The sequence below is a fragment of the Miscanthus floridulus genome, chromosome 12 (assembly GCF_019320115.1).
Source record: "Miscanthus floridulus cultivar M001 chromosome 12, ASM1932011v1, whole genome shotgun sequence".
Lineage (NCBI taxonomy): Eukaryota > Viridiplantae > Streptophyta > Magnoliopsida > Poales > Poaceae > Miscanthus > Miscanthus floridulus.
Window position 1 is genome coordinate 9,404,353 of NC_089591.1, and position 16,077 is coordinate 9,420,429.

Genomic DNA, 16,077 nt, shown 5'->3' on the forward strand with positions numbered 1-16,077 from the left:
CTCTGGCATGTCACGTCATTTGATTTCGTATTCTTTTTTATTATTATATATTCTACAAGAGATATTTTTTTGTCTAGTAACTGTACACAAAACAATAGCTGTCCCCTATACCTAAAGATTATATCCTGACTCACGATCGAATAGGTATCCGACTAGGTAGGTTAACACTCAGTCGTGCTACCACGTGCTGCTTAGTCCGATGGTGACCATCAGCACTAGATGCACTTCGAGCTCGATTTTGATCCCCTTTTAGAAATGCGCCAGCTCTACGAATGTTCTACCATGTGTCTGAGTTAGTGTTTTCATAAATATTTTTCAAAGGGTTTTCACATGATCTCACTAGGTCTAATGCATATGAATGTATTTTCAAACCTAATGGCACTTACATAACCGTTTCAACTTTACAGATCTCCTCTTAATAGTACGACTACCTATCCTAAACCCGATCACACACTCTATTGCGTTTTGACTGGCAAAACAAAATCCTATTTATACCTTTGCAGTCTTATCTTGGATTTTGTTTCTCTTTGTTCCTCGTCTCTTTCATGAGTGTCATCTTGCTGCAATCTTGGTGTGGACCTAACCTTGCCTAAACACGCAGTTAGCAAAGAGGCTAGTCGACTAGTTGTCTCAATTACCAAAATCAAATATAGATCTTTCAATGGGGCGCCTATCCATCGGATCGGGGCACCGAGCCGCCGAATCAAGGTGTCGAGCCATCAAATTGAGGAGCCCCACAGGTAGACAACGAGGGCACCCCACAGGTAGACAACAAGGGGAGGGAGGAGTCACCACCACCGTCGCTTGCCTCAGGCAGCCTATGGAGAGGAGCATGAGGATGCCCTTGAAATGGCATGTCGTCACCCTGGAGAGCGGGTGGGCAGAGAGGCCAGTGTGTGCCGCTGATAGGAGCGTAGTGGCCCATTCGCCGCCGCCGCTGGATGGGGTCCTATTGATGGCATCTGCGAGGAAGAAGACGACATTCATCGCCGCCGCCGGATGAGGTCAAGTTGATGGCGTTTGCGAGGAAGAATGCGATGATTGCCGTAGTTGGGGTAGGCGGGTAGGGGTGGTGGTGGAGAGATGTGGATGAAGGGGACGACGGGAGATCAGGATGCCGTGATTTGAGGAGAGAGGCTAAGGGAGAGGCGCTGTAATTGGCGGAATTTGTATGCGTTGTTGCTGGAGGGGGATACTGCTGGGCGCAAGGTGAACATAACCGGAGGGCACCCTAGCAGGGTGAGCGAAGCGACGTCAGAGGGCAATCGATTGCCCTACTTTTTAGTTGTAGCATAATATAAATATAAATAAATATAGATATAGATAAATATAAATATAAATAGATATAAATATAGATATATATAGATATAGATATTTAATTAATAGAAAGATACCAAACAGCTACATTGTGAGTGTTGTCTATGAACAGGTTATCCCTGATCATTAGATCCTCTGCGTGGTGCTGATCTAGCCGTCCTTCTGTGGCACGTGCCTCTGCACCGTCCGATCTTAAGTTCCGCGCAGTCCTGGGCGTGTCCATCGTGCCTGGCCCTCGTTCTAGCCCTCGCCGCTCCGTCCCTCCCCGTCTCCTCCGCCGCTCCGACGGCGCCCTTCCCCGCGCCGCCTGCTATGGGGGTGCTCACATCGACGGAGCTCAACTTCCTCGTCTTCCGCTACCTCCAGGAGTCAGGTACGTGCGTCATTCCAGCCCCTTTCTTCCGCCCCGCATCTTTTGCCCAGAGAACTTTCCTCATTTTTTTGAACCGATTAGGGTTTAGGAGCTTTGCTGCTGCGGGGCGGCTAGTTGCCCCAGTTGGATTGTGGCGGATTCGTGCGCTGCTCTAGGGAATAAGGGTTCCGTACGGCGAAATGCTGCTAGGATCAGATGCCGTTTAAGGAGACTTGTAGATTGGGGGCGGGTTTGGTGTTATGCATATTTGGATGGAAAATGCGATTTCTGATGGTTCTTGGGAGTGATTCGTGTGGTATATTTAAGGAAAATTCGGTGCTAGTTCAACGACCTCACTGGCCATTTTCCCCTTGTTGTTCTGAAATGAAGAAATTAGATACAACCCCTAACTTTGGTGGAACTGTTCTATTAGTTGTGAACAGTCTTTGGCGCCTGAACTAAGAAAACAGGAATATTGTTACCTCTATCTGTTCGTTCCCGCATGGTTTGGTTCCATGGGCCATGAAAAAATCACATGTTTTGCTGGTAAGTTATAGCTTTTTCGGAATTTGATGCTGCAGGACATTGACCCTCCCATTAACTGTAGCAAACTCATGTTTTTCGTAGGAGAAGGGGAATCTGACAAGCAAGAATGGTAATTAGGTCAGATGCCTTTTAGGGTAGCATGATGGTAGGGACAGGGTTGGGGAATTTGCTGATTGTGATTTGAAAGATGATTTTTTCTTAGCTTTTTTGGAATCAATTGTATGGGTAAATTCTGGAAAACAAAGTCAGTTTTGTTCTCTTCTGGCCTCTGTTGCCATTTTGCTACCATTACCTGAAATGCAGAAACTAGATATAGACTGTATGATGGAACTTAGTTCTAGAGGATTCATCACTATTGTCTCTGTTCTGTATGTGCCTAAAAGCCTTTCTTGCCTCAACAAGAACAAGGATGTTGTTTCATGTCCTTTAGTGCTTTTGGTTCTTGGTGAATGATAGTGTGTTCTCATTACCTGCTACTCCCTTCGTCTAAAAATTATTTGCAAGTGACAACATCCATAGACAAGAGCGCTGCACACCAACATGTCTTAAGCATTGCTAATAGTTTCTCTTCCAACCATTCTTTTCAGGTTTTATTCATGCTGCATTTACTCTAGGTTATGAAGCTGGGATCCATAAGGGTGGCATTGATGGCAATGCAGTCCCACCTGGTGCTCTTATCACTATTGTTCAGAAAGGCCTCCAGTACATAGAACTGGAAGCAAATAACGATGAGGTAAGCCTTGCAGTATTTATTACTACTGCCAATTGATGCGACACCATCCACCTTTCTTATTTCAGAATGATGACGAAGTTGAGAGGGATTTTGCGCTTTTGGAGCCACTTGAAATCATCACAAAAGATGTTGAAGAGTTGCAACAGATTGTGAAAAAGAGGAAAATGGAGAGATCTCAAACTGAACGTGAGAAGGATAAGGGAAAAGAGAAAGAACGTAATGAGGAGCATGAACGACGTCCTGGTGGCGAACGGGAGAGGGAACGCCATGACAAAGAAAAAGAGCAAGTCAGGGAGAAGGACAAATCTGAAAAAGATAGGGACCATGATAAAGAGAAGGAGAAAGAGAAAGAAAGAGAAAGGCAGCATGCAGAGCGTATTGATAAGGTTAAGCACGAGGATGATTCTCTTGCTGGTGGAGGTGATTAATTACTACCTGCTATATTACTCGTCTTATATCATGTTCTATTACACAACTTTTAGCAAATTGTGAGTACACTTTTGACATGCTTGCATGTTTTCTTAACTTAGCAATGTGCCAATGTTTGATGTTTTCTAAATGTGTCGAGTACTGTTTACATTGCAGTGCGAACAAGTTTCCAGTTAATGTGGACTATGTAATGTAGTATGTGGACTTGTGCTTATTAAGCATATGCCTTTTATTGTCCTGCGCTAGTGCTTGAAAAGTACACAAAATTGGAACTATACATCTCACATTTGGCTTGCCAAATCTTTGGCAAACATTTTTTCTCAACTTTTGCTTTCCAAAACTTTTGGCATGGCAAATTCTGTTAACAAACCAAGCAGGCACTTAATCCTCTCAATCACGCAATATATTTTTTTATCTCTTAAGAAAAACTTGGGCATGGAGCTGATTTTTGATACTGTGTTTCGATTTCATGGGAATTCAGGAGCTGTTTTGTTCATTTGTTCTACTCCATGATCAGATAAGAAGGTGACATGATCACATTTGTTTTTGCCTGGTTTGGGCAGACTCTAAACTGCGTGGTGTCTGATAACAGCCCAATAGAGATCCATTACCAGCCAAAATATCCTGCATCAGAAAAATATACAACTTGTCGATCCCCTTCCAAAATCATGGTGCCGCCGCTTCCTTCTCATGATTGTCCAATCCTTCGCTTCATATCCTGCCACCAATGGCTGGCGGCACCTTGCTGCCACATGAATCGACCTCTGCTGCCATGCACGTGTCTCTCCGTTGCCTAGGTGTCAACGAATTATGGTATGATTTGGCTGTGGCATCTCATCCATGCACGTGTCTCTCCGTTGCCTAGGTGTCAACGAATTATGGTATGATTTGGCTGTGGCATCTCATCGTCAGCACCCTCCAAGCCCACTTGATTTGGTTCTGGTCCCACTGTCCTTGTTGTTCTCGATTGTCACCGAGTTGTCTGGTTACAGCTGATGTCCAATGCAAGTTATCCGACTAATCGCGATTAGTCATGATTAGTCAGGCTTATCAGTGCCATGGCGATCAGTTATGCGCTATGATTAGTTGCGATTAGTCAGGCTGATCGGTGCCATGGCGACTAGGGTCGTTTAGATGTTTGAAAATATTACTCCAATGGGAGAAGTCGCAAGCTGCCAAAGAACAAGGGGCAGAGTTTCAGCCGATCCCATTACATTATGCACTACAATAAGTCGCGATTAGTCGCGATTAGTCGGGCTGATCGGTGCCATGACGACTAGGGTCGATTAGATATTTGAAAACATTACTCCAATGGGAGAAGTAGCAAGCTGCCAAAGAATAAGGGGCAGACTTTCAGCTGATCCCAGTACATTTGCTCCCAACTGAACAAAGACAGTATTGTCTTGATTTGTTTCCATTAGAGTCGCTTTTCATGGTAACCATTACTAAAGAAAATAATGTGATTCTAGGAGTTACAGTTTCTTATGGAAGTGTTGGTTTTGGGACTTGATTTTGTGTGTATAACTTCTCTGGTTGCTTGTGGCTGATGGTCCAATGTGAGAAGTAGAAATCTGCCAGAGGAGAAAGGGCAGAGTTTCAACTGTTTCCGTTACATTTGCTCCCAACCAAACATAGCCCTTGTTATCTTGATTAGCTCCATCCAGGTGCTTTTCGTTATCAATACCCTTTTGAACCAAATACTACCTCAGTACGAATAATTAACTAAAGAAGAGAAATGTGATTCAAGGAGTTACAGTTTCTCATGGAAGTATTGGTGTCAAGACTTGGTTTCGTGTGTATTACTTTACCTTCACCATGCCAAGTTTTACTAATCGTAAATACCACAGGTCCCACTCCAATGGATGTAAGTACAACTGCTCAGGAGATATCTAACACTGATGTTACTGTTTTGGAAGGACACAGTTCAGAGGTTAGCAGGGTCCTATAGGATGCAACTATTTTTCCCTCTTAAAACTAGTGAAATCTGTTATATTCTCTTACTATTTCTTTCTTTGTATTCAGGTTTTCGCTTGTGCATGGAGTCCAACTGGTTCTCTTCTAGCTTCAGGGTGCGTCCTTATTATTTTCTATATTGCATATATATTTGTATTTATGATTTTTTTTGTGCTTCTGTAGCCATATACTTTGGCACACTAAACAGTTGCATGCCATCATTGCCAAAAATGTGATCAGTGGTCAGATCTTTGATGCATCTCGGGTTCTGTTATGGCGGGGCTAGGGTTGAGAGGGAGAGAGGGGGCCGGCTGGGGGCCTTGTCCACGGCCGAGCGGGTTACAGATAAATAGCCTCCCTAGCTAACAACTCCCTATTATTCCTCTCTTCTTTCCTACTATTCCTCCAACCTTCCAAACTAACCCAATCAGCTAACTAAGGCAAGGCTGAACAGATTTGCCTCTAATTGAGGCGTGGCTGTTAGCCACTAGGTAGACCCATGACATATGCCTCTAACACTAATTTGGACTCTTTATTTTGGTGGCCTCCTCAATGGAAGGTGGACACTGTTCGAACGCAATAACTGCATACGCAATAACTGGATCCCATGGAGCAGTCTGCATATGGGCTGACGTCTTGAAGAAACAAAAGCACAGCAACTCACGCAGCTTGGCCACCACATCCAGTCCGAGCCACTAGCCCAGACCTAGCCCCATCCGAACAGATGAGCTAGGCACAGCAACTGCAGCCACCCATCTTGCTGAGGAAAATGGAGCTCCGCCTGTCTGCGCCGTTGGCATGTGCATCACCGAGAAGGCAGCAAGGTGGCCATGCCGCAACTGCAACCAGCAGAGGCGCCCCCGCGGTGGTTGATGACGGAATGCGGCGACACTACGTCGTGCGCGCCTGCCAGTGACCCCATGCTTTCTGCCCGCCAGATGGCTGCTGGTCCACGCCGCACAGAGAGGAGAGATTCCGATGGAGAAGGAGGGGTGTGCCTCCCCAACCGCCGCCGCTAGACTCTGAGTTTAGGGGGGGTGTGGGGGGGCAGCAATGACCATATGCCCAAGATCCCTAACACGGCGGACGAGGTCGAGGTCCTCCGTGCGGCGATGCGCAACTTGGAGGAGCTGCGAAAGGGTGCGGGGCTTAATCAGCTGAAGGTTGTGCATCTCCCGCACCTGCCGACGTGCTAGGAGGCCGTGCGCATCAGCCAGCTGCCGCACTGCCACTGACATGTGGCTGGCACTCTTCATACTCAGCTGCTCCTGCGCAATCTCCTTCATCTTCGAATCTGGCATGGAGATGACTGTCGTCCCATAGCTCGGCAAGCCGCAGGGGAACACAGGCGGGATGGTGGTGGTGGTTGCCGATGGTCGAGATTCCTGCTGGGCAAGGTTGGCCATCGCCCTGGCAATGGGAGCCGGCGCGGGCATCGGTGGTGTCTTTTGCTGCTTGTCGCCCTTATTGGAACTTGGCATCTCCGGTACCGGATGTTATGGCAGCGGCTAGGGTTAAAAGGGAGAGAGGGGGCCGGCCTGGGTTCCTGCTCTCCTGTAATCCCCATACGGGTTACAGATAAATAGCCTTCTGGCTAACCACTCCCTATAATTCCTCTCTTCTTTCCTATTATTCCTCCAACTTTCCAAACTAACCCAATCAGCTAACTAAGGCAAGTTGAAAAGATTCGCCTCTAATTGAGGCGTGCCCGTTAGCCACTAGGCAGACCCATGACATACGCCTCTAACAGGTTCGTGGACATTACCGTGCATTGCAATGTAAACTTAATCTGTAGTAAACATAATATTTATAGGAGTATTTTGTATAAATAATTTTTCATCATATACACATAGTTTTGTGACCTCTTTACATGTGTTTGTATGTGAGTACATAAAGGAAGCTTGCACTGAGAGGTGCTTAATAATAATTAAAGTGTACAAAAGAGTGCATGTGACAAAAGTTCCCCTTCAGAACAAGGTTCACCCAAAGTTGAAAACCAAAAGCGATGCTCGCATGGATGGTCCGCTAGAATAAATTATAATACATCTGGGCTAGATATGTCACTAATATATTCCTCTGCAACCTTGAAACAGGAAATGTAGCATTCCAGAACCACACTATTTAGGGGTCTGCAGGGTTTTAATTTTTTAGACTGACACTTCCTTTTGACTTATTAACATACATTGATGCTTCTAATTTCTAAATTGACAAACTGTAGATCACATAACATTTAACTAACTTGTCAAAATTGAAAAGATCCAGCCAGCATCATTCATTTAATTGAGGCAATGCTCCTTGTCAGAAGAATAGGAAAAATGTGATTATCTGACTTTTCTCAAATTTGGTAATTATAGAATATGAATCCATTTCTACCTCAATTGGAGAGGGGCGAGGCAACGCTATGGCAGGTTCACATATCTGACCATAGTGAGGCTGGACAGTGGAGACATTTAGGAGCACAGTGCTCCTTGCTGTCAGAAGAATAGGAAAAATGTGATTATCTGACTTTTCTCAAATTTGGTAATTGTGCAAGATGAATCCATTTGTACCTCGACTGAAGAGGGTTGAGGCAACGCTATGGCAGGTTCACATATCTGTCCATGGTGGAGGCTGGAGACATTTAGGAGCACATTGAAGAAGCATTGGAGCTTGTTGCCATTGTCTAGAGGGTTGGCTGCTAGCTTCGCAGTTGGGCACATATGTTCTCGGACACTCAGCCAGAGGTTTAGACAGTGGTTGCAGTGAGGACTATCACCCTTGCCAAAAGGCTAAAAGCTGCAGATTGGTGGCCAGCGGCCACCACCGTTTTCGATCAGTGGGCATACTTTTCTCGATCAGTTGGAGATGGGATCTTGCCTTTCATAGGTTGGCTTGCCCATTGCTCCTGCTCTGATGAGGCACTGAGCTCTCCATTGTCACCACTGCATATGCACTCACCGTCACCCGGTGCTACTGCCGATACTCATCCATCGCCTGCCAGCCTTCTCATTGTCTTCGGCTGCTCCGGTGGGTTTATCCTTGCTAGTGTGGGTCAGATCCAGGGCTGGTGAGTGGACGAGAGGAGTAACATGGGTTACGAATGTAGGATGGTAACTGAAGGGAGAAAAATTGTGACTGCATGGTTGCATGCTGTTCCTTTGTTTTTTTTTTTGTTTCTTGCCATTTCTTCTTTCTTTTTTCCATGGTTTCTAGATGGGAGGGGAATTGGGAGCGGGAGAATATGACGTGGTGCCAATCTGGTGCATTACAGGAGATATGAAAATTAATGAAGTTAACTATCCACACTAATCTGGCTTTCACAAAACTCTGCATGTCCACATACTTTATTTAGTCCCCATATTCCACCCAATCTTTTATTTATTGCAAATTATGTGTTTGCAACCCTCATATTTACCATGAAAGTTGCCTATGTTTATCTCAACTCTTTGTTGACTGATATAATACTATATTTCAAACTTGCTAGGTCAGGAGACTCAACCGCTAGAATCTGGACAATTCCAGATGGTCCATGTGGTTCCAACATGCAATCATCTCCTCCCGGTGTTCATGTTTTGAAACATTTTAAAGGTCGGACCAATGAAAAGAGCAAAGATGTCACCACACTTGACTGGAATGTGAGTTTCTTCCTGCTGTGAAATTTTGTTTATATCCGATGTTTTTCTTACATTTCATGTTTCTGGGGTGAAGACCAATGGGAACATATCATAGAATGCTATTTATAGCCACCTGTTCTATTAGTCTACCTGTTGTGTCTCATGCAAAAATTCTATGTTTGCATCTACATTCCTTAATTATTTCATACTCATCATTGTATTTGCTTTTCTGCCATCCCTTGCAGGGTGAAGGTACACTACTGGCTACAGGCTCCTATGATGGACATGCAAGAATATGGAGTAGAGATGGTGAGTGAACAACTGTTTCTGTATCCATACGTAGTTCGCTTTAGCTCTTCATTCCGATTTTAAAGTTTGTTTGATTGACAATGTGGGCCCATTGTAACTGTAGGATTCTTGTATTTGACTAATGGTGCACATTCTTCGTTGTGCCTTAAATGTCTCTAAAAAAATGATCTGGTGATAGGCTGCTTGTTATTCTTATTCATGTATGTGTTAAAATTTAATCTGGCATAAACTCATTGTATTCTTAGTTCTTATAACATTTGAAGAAATCATATATAGGTCATACAGCCTAGATGTTTTATTTACCCCCTGTTATCTCATTCTTTCGTGTGATGAAATGAAATTTTCAGGAGACCTTAAGCAGACACTGTTCAAACACAAGGGGCCCATATTTTCATTGAAATGGAATAAGAAAGGAGATTTTCTCCTAAGTGGAAGTGTTGATAAAACTGCTATTGTTTGGGATACAAAGACATGGGAATGCAAGCAGCAGTTTGAATTTCATTCAGGTACAATTGGCATTCCAGAATTGTGTTTGTTTTAACCTGATAATTCATTCTGTATTGCACTAGATGTATCTGTGGTAACCAAACCTAACTCCCATCTGCTTCTATGTAGCTCCAACACTAGATGTTGATTGGAGAAATAATAACTCTTTTGCAACATGTTCAACCGATAACATGATCTATGTTTGCAAGATTGGGGAACAGCGTCCAGTTAAAGCATTCAGTGGTCATCAGGTCAGCCTTCTCAGTGATTAGATTCTTAAAATGCATGCAACAAACTGCATGTTTTTGTGTGCATTTTTCTTTTCTGGATTATCTATACAACTCAAAAATAGAAATAGAAGGCTGAACATTTATTTTATTATCCCCCCAAAAAAATCATGCAAACAGTTTGTTGATACATCCTGGTATATTAAACGGTTATAAGGAAGTGTGCCTAGTTTGGCTGGTTGGTGGGAAGTGTGGTCATGCACCCAACAACCCAAGGTTCGAGTCATCAACTCGAATTCGGGTGCCTATTTCTTCTTAATTTCTTATTGAAAAACTGCCTAGTTCCTCCTAGGTTGGTCTTGTTTCTTTTATTGAACGGTTATGATTATTGATAAGTAATTTTGCATACAAATGTAGTCACATATACAAATATACAAGTCTTGTCATTTTGTATTACTAATTTTGGAAAAGTAGCATCCAGTGTGACCTCATTATGGCAATTATGTATGTTTTCCAGAGTGAAGTTAATGCTATCAAGTGGGATCCGACTGGTTCTTTTTTGGCTTCATGTTCTGATGATTGGACAGCAAAGGTGCCATATTTCTTTCTAAAATGAAGTTGTCCATTTACTTTTACGGATGGTAGTCTCCCTTGTTCACTATTGTGCTAAATGGTACAATATATGTTGTTGTTTCAGTATTGTTTATCTGTATATCATGTGCTGTATCTGTTAGATGTGCAATTGAGTACATATAGCCTTTCTATAAGTGAGTGTAAACCAGATACCTCCTATGGCCTATGCACATACCATCACCAACCCCACCCTCCAAATTCCATGGACTTTTGATGGCTAACTGGTTTGATCAGTTGTTGCCACAATGTTACTGTCCATATCACATTTCTTATTTTGTATGTTTTCGATGAACCATCAAAGCCAGTGATGTGGCCTTGAATGCTAGGGTAAAAAGCAAGCATTTTCCCGATAGTTGATGAAGGATAGAACGGATTGTTTTCTTACTTATTTAGACTTGGTAATCATTGAATGGTGTGTGAATTGGATTTATTTCCCTAGGGTTAACAACTGCTGCCTTTGTGGGCGTGCTTTTACTACTACTACCTTCCATAATAAAGCTATCCCCCTCCTCTTTTACCATCCCTTTGCAGATATGGAGTATGAAACAAGACAAATGTGTATTTGATTTCAAAGAGCATACCAAGGTCTGTCAAACCTGCCTTCTTTTATGATCTCTTGAACTTATGTAACTGTCTACAATATGGTCTAACTGTATTTTGCAGGAAATATACACTATTCGGTGGAGCCCAACAGGCCCAGGAACAAACAATCCTAATCAGCAATTGCTGTTGGCTAGGTAAACTGTTTGAGCAAATATAAAATTCTTATATACTATTTTATTTGTTAGTTTATGTCAATGCTTAGCATTTAGACTCCCTGCGTTCCTATTTGGATAGCTCATGGTTGAGAATTGACAGCACATCTGTAGCTACATCCAAGGTTGGCTACATGATTTGAAATTGGGTAGATGTTATACACTACAAATTGTCGTTCTAAATAATTCCCTTCAAGTTTGTAAGGTATACTTTCGTTATCCATACTGGACTCACAACTGTGGTTCTTTGAGATCTAGTATTCCATGGGTATCATGATTAGTAGTGTTATTGGGAATTAGTTTTCCTTGCGTAGTTGGTTATTAGTCATTCTCATTATTCGCTACAATCAAGTGTCATACTTCTTATGCGTGGCATACATAGCATCATCCCTTCCAAGAAAAAAGAAATCATCATGGAAGAACAGAAAAGGGTCAACAGTAACAAAATTTGCCGCATTTGGTTTGGAGAATTTGGCACTATACCTAGTTCCAGCCAGTTTAGCATTTGGATTATTATCTCATATTGCTGCTGATTGTTCACGTACAGAGATAAGATCATTGTTATAGATGTAACTAGGATTGTACAGCTGTCTGGAGTAGGTTTCTTTCCTCGTAGGACCAGAACTGCATCACAGCATTGATTGACTATTCTGTTTCGCTTGCAGCGCATCTTTTGATTCAACTATCAAGCTTTGGGAAGTTGAGCAAGGACACCTTCTGTACAGCTTGTCTGGTCATAGGTATTGATACCATGAATGAAAAGCAAAATATTCTGATACTTTATTGTGCTTGCTTATGATGTTAACGGAGTTTATGTGTGTCTGCAGGCAACCAGTGTATTCTGTTGCATTTAGCCCTGACGGCGAATACTTAGCGAGTGGGTCCCTGGATCAGTGCCTACACATCTGGTCTGTGAAAGAAGGCAGGATCCTGAAGACCTACAGAGGTAGTGGGGGCATATTCGAAGTGTGCTGGAACAAAGAAGGCAGCAAGATTGCTGCCTGTTTCTCTAACAACACTGTCTGCGTGATGGATTTCCGGATGTAGTCCAACCAGAGTAGGGTAGTGCATGTCAGACCTAAAACAAGGCTGGATCATAAGTCCTTCCGATGGAAACATGTGGAGGGCGGAATTGTTAGCAAAATGTAGATCTTAGGTGGCTTTAACTTTTATCCATGTACAGTTTTTTCCTTGGTCATACTTACCTTAGAGTAGCAATGTAGTAGTTCAAATGTCTTGACAGGATTTAGTAGCATGGAAATGTTGTGGTGGTAAAATGCTCATCCTCCTGATTTCTGAATGCAATGCCGTCACTAGCCTAATCATGCTGCTGGCGACTGCGTGCAGCGTGGCAGTTCAATTGATGAATTAATTTGAGATGTACTAGTTTGTAGTTTGCATATATCCGCGCGTCAATGTCTTGTATATTGAACTGTTATAGTAAGTTGAGTTCACCGTCATGGCAAGTAGCGTTCGATGTGAGCTGAAGGTTTTATGTATGTATTCTGAGATTTGGGGCCACATCGAACTATGACATGTGGCTCAAATCTTTAGACGCACATCATACCAACATAAAACTTGGCGAGTGGCTTTTGTGGTTTTGAAGCTTTATTTGGCGATTGTGTTTGTAGATGTCCCTTTGCTGTCTTTTTAGTGTGATCTCAGGCTGTGAACGTTCGAAGGAACAAGACGGCTGCTTTGGTCTTTGATGTAATCTTATTTGTTAGAGGTTGTTTTGCGTCGTTCGTCTTTTATACTGGCATTTATTTTTCTTAAGATATATAAGACGTGAGACACTTTTTTGAGTGTCATTATAAAAAAAAACTTCGTATTTTGTCGCACTGGCAAGGTTCCTTGAGAACACATAATCAAGTTGCAAAGTTGCAATGAAGTACTCAAAGAATTGAAGGCAAGCCATCGCCGCTTTAACCTTGAATTTGATTAGAAAGCCACGGCCAACGCAGCAACGGGTTCTGGGAGATAGCTCGTCTTATTTCTGTCATATATAATAGTTTGGCTGTTTATTTCTGTCATATATAATAGTTTGGCTGTCATGGTGGTGTTGTACTAAGATTACTGTTTACCTAAACGATTGTTTAGCCTATTTAAACACCGTGTAAATGCTACACGGTGGTGCACCGTTTCCGTTTAATCACCTGTTTATCCCGTTTAATTGGCCGTTTAGCCCGTTTAATAGGACGTTTTGCCCGAATAATGGCTAAACGGTAGGTGACCGACCATTTACTGTTTAGCGTTTAGGAAAACACGGACTAAGATGTCACCTTCTTAGTTCTTAATAAAATAATCTACATGGAGTTTTCTGCGCTTTGGATGAAACAACAGCCTATTCTTCTCTAGCTTAACACCTCTTAAGAATTCCATTGTTTTATAGAACTCCACGAGGTCGACGTACAATTGCACATGGCTAGAGCACATGCATGTATTCTGACAGATACACAATCTTGAAGCTTCAGTCATCAGTGCCATGCTTGTTTCCTGGTAGCATCTGTACAAGATCCTCTTTGTAAGAACTACTAAGAAGTGACCTTTGACAATGCATGCATTTGTGTTCCAAGAATTGCAACGGAATAGTTATATAACCAATGTTTCTCATGCATCACTGGGACAATTTCAGAGTGGAATGAAGTGCATCCACCTAGGAATTCTTAAATCTTGAGGTTCTGAAAGCAACCTCAGCACAACTAGGACTAAACATCTGACATCTCAGGATCCATGGATGAAACAGAAGCAACTAATTACTCCCCATCATGAGGCTGGGAATTTATTTATGGATGAGACATTCTGATCAAATCTTCCTTCTTCATCTTCTTGCCAGTTTACAAAGAATTTGTAGTGAACACCCACCACTACTCATCTCGTTAAAGCTTTGTTTGGATGCATGTGTATTCACTTCAGTCCATATGTGTTGGAGTGGAATGGAATGTAATGAAATTTAGTTTAATTCCACTTCAATACATATGAATTAAGATGAATACATGTGCATCCAAACAAGGCCTAAGTCTATGTCTAACACAGCTCGTATTGATCCATCAACTTTGCTATTATATATCAAAGAACCAAATAATAGTTTGTCTTCCATATGCCTGCATCTTCTGCAGTCTGAAGAACGATCTCATCTCTCTATGGCAAGATGATGAGCTCCTACGCTAGCAGCTGGCACGCGCCCATCGCGTCGGCCGGCCGCCGACCCTCGCGCCCTGCCGCCGCCGTGACGCCTGGACTGCTCGAGAGCGGCGACGGTGGCCTGGAAGTCCTCTTCGCGGCAGGGGATGCGGAGACCGCCGGCCTGGCCGAAGCCGAACTCCTCCGCGGCGCGCTCCATGAGCTCCCGGAACGGCGGCTGGCTGAGGTAGCTCGTGGGCACCACGAACCGCCGGGACTCTGCGCCCACGTACACGGCGAAGTAGCCCTTGGGCACCGCGCCCGCCGCTGCCGCCGCCTCGCCTTGGTCATCGTCCACCAGCAGGGCTGCGCTCTCCCGCTGCTGCTGCTGCTTCCTCCCGTAGAGCCGCCTCGGCGCCCGGAAGTAGCTCATGGCCATCATCGCAACGAACGACGACACTTCTAGATCGATGCAATGTAAGAACGTACCTTAGTACGTAGGCTGCCGGATTCTTGGTCAGAGAAGAAGAGTTCTCGGCGCCGGCCAGCCAAAGACTGGGTAGCAGGAGAAGAAGAGGGGAGGGAGAAGAGATGGGATGAGATGAGAGTGTGAGCATGGTGGCCGGGGTTCCTCTTATTATACCGTTGTTTGGTGCGGCGTGCTGCTGGCTTTATGTGCTCCTACAGCTGTAGCTAGAATGTACTTGATTTTTTTTCTTCTTCAGAAACCGAGTCAAATAGCTGTAAGATAACAACACCTAGGCTCTGCTTGGACTGTTTCTTGGCTAGTTTTCCGATCAATCCATCGATGTTACCTAGAACATGCAATGCATGTTAATAAAACGCACGCAACAACACTCAAAGAAGATTAGAGAGACGAAATCCTTAGGGCATAAAATTTATCGACATCGTACTCGGCATGTGATGCAGCCAGCGGCTGCAAGAGGACAGAATGGTCTGAATGGAAAAATGGCCTTTCCTGTACAGAGGGTACGAAACTGCGTCATCGTCCATGATCATGGTGTACGGAGTTATTTTTTCATACTTATTAAGTACATGCCTACATTAACCTAAAACTATACTCCCCTGTCCTTTATATTTGTGGGTAAACGTCCGGGTCAAACTTTTTTAATTTTTAGTGTATTTATATAAAATATTAGTAACATTTATATCTCTAAATAAATTTACTAATTATATATCATAAATATTAATATTTTTTTTATATATATTTTATCAAAGTTAAATTTGTTTGGCTTCTGGTGAAGTGAGAAGATAGATAAAAAGAGACACAGGGAGTACGTATATGGTATTACATCCACAAAGCTTGTCTTGGATCTCAAGAGCAATGCTGCCAAGTTGTTTGTCTTCGTCCTCTATATCGGTAGCTAGGATCGAGATTTAATATATAGTAGTATACCCGTGACGAAATATCCCAAATTGTCGTGTTAACGATAGATCATGGACTTGTTTATAATAACCAAATAAATAGCCGAAACGGAGTTGCTAGCGCCTGGTGTGCCCGCACAGGGATGCACCAGCCTGGGCCCGTGCCGCCTCGGACATCACCCACGTTGCCCCCGTCTGCGCCGTCAGCTGCTTCCCAAACGCATCCCATGTGCAA

General features: G+C 43.4%; 2 protein-coding genes across 2 annotated transcripts; one reads left to right on the forward strand and one right to left on the reverse strand.

Annotated features, from left to right (window-relative positions):
- The first annotated feature begins 1,531 nt into the window (after positions 1 to 1,531).
- On the forward strand, positions 1,532 to 12,799 carry LOC136496414 (WD40 repeat-containing protein HOS15). The gene is made up of 14 exons (XM_066492080.1): positions 1,532 to 1,690; positions 2,803 to 2,948; positions 3,014 to 3,368; positions 5,225 to 5,307; positions 5,400 to 5,446; positions 8,794 to 8,944; positions 9,169 to 9,232; positions 9,580 to 9,738; positions 9,848 to 9,969; positions 10,463 to 10,537; positions 11,110 to 11,163; positions 11,242 to 11,315; positions 11,999 to 12,073; positions 12,161 to 12,799. Exons 1-14 carry the CDS (start codon positions 1,630 to 1,632, stop codon positions 12,378 to 12,380), a joined length of 1,686 nt encoding a protein of 561 aa, XP_066348177.1. The 5' UTR covers positions 1,532 to 1,629; the 3' UTR covers positions 12,381 to 12,799.
- A 1,646-nt stretch (positions 12,800 to 14,445) lies between these two features.
- Positions 14,446 to 15,072, reverse strand: LOC136495237 (auxin-induced protein 10A5-like). The gene has a single exon (XM_066491214.1). The coding sequence runs from the start codon at positions 14,896 to 14,898 to the stop codon at positions 14,467 to 14,469; it is 432 nt and encodes a 143-aa protein (XP_066347311.1). The 5' UTR covers positions 14,899 to 15,072; the 3' UTR covers positions 14,446 to 14,466.
- Between the last annotated feature and the right edge of the window lie 1,005 nt (positions 15,073 to 16,077).

What these genes read in the sequence shown, in the direction of transcription:
- LOC136496414 (XM_066492080.1), top strand. Translation starts at nt 1,630, where the DNA reads ATGGGGGTGCTCACATCGACGGAGCTCAACTTCCTCGTCTTCCGCTAC. An exon ending in TGATTCTCTTGCTGGTGGAG is followed by an intron (nt 3,369 to 5,224) that starts GTGATTAATTAC and finishes TAAATACCACAG; the next exon opens with GTCCCACTCCAATGGATGTA. An exon ending in TCACCACACTTGACTGGAAT is followed by an intron (nt 8,945 to 9,168) that starts GTGAGTTTCTTC and finishes CATCCCTTGCAG; the next exon opens with GGTGAAGGTACACTACTGGC.
- LOC136495237 (XM_066491214.1), bottom strand. Translation starts at nt 14,898, where the DNA reads ATGATGGCCATGAGCTACTTCCGGGCGCCGAGGCGGCTCTACGGGAGG.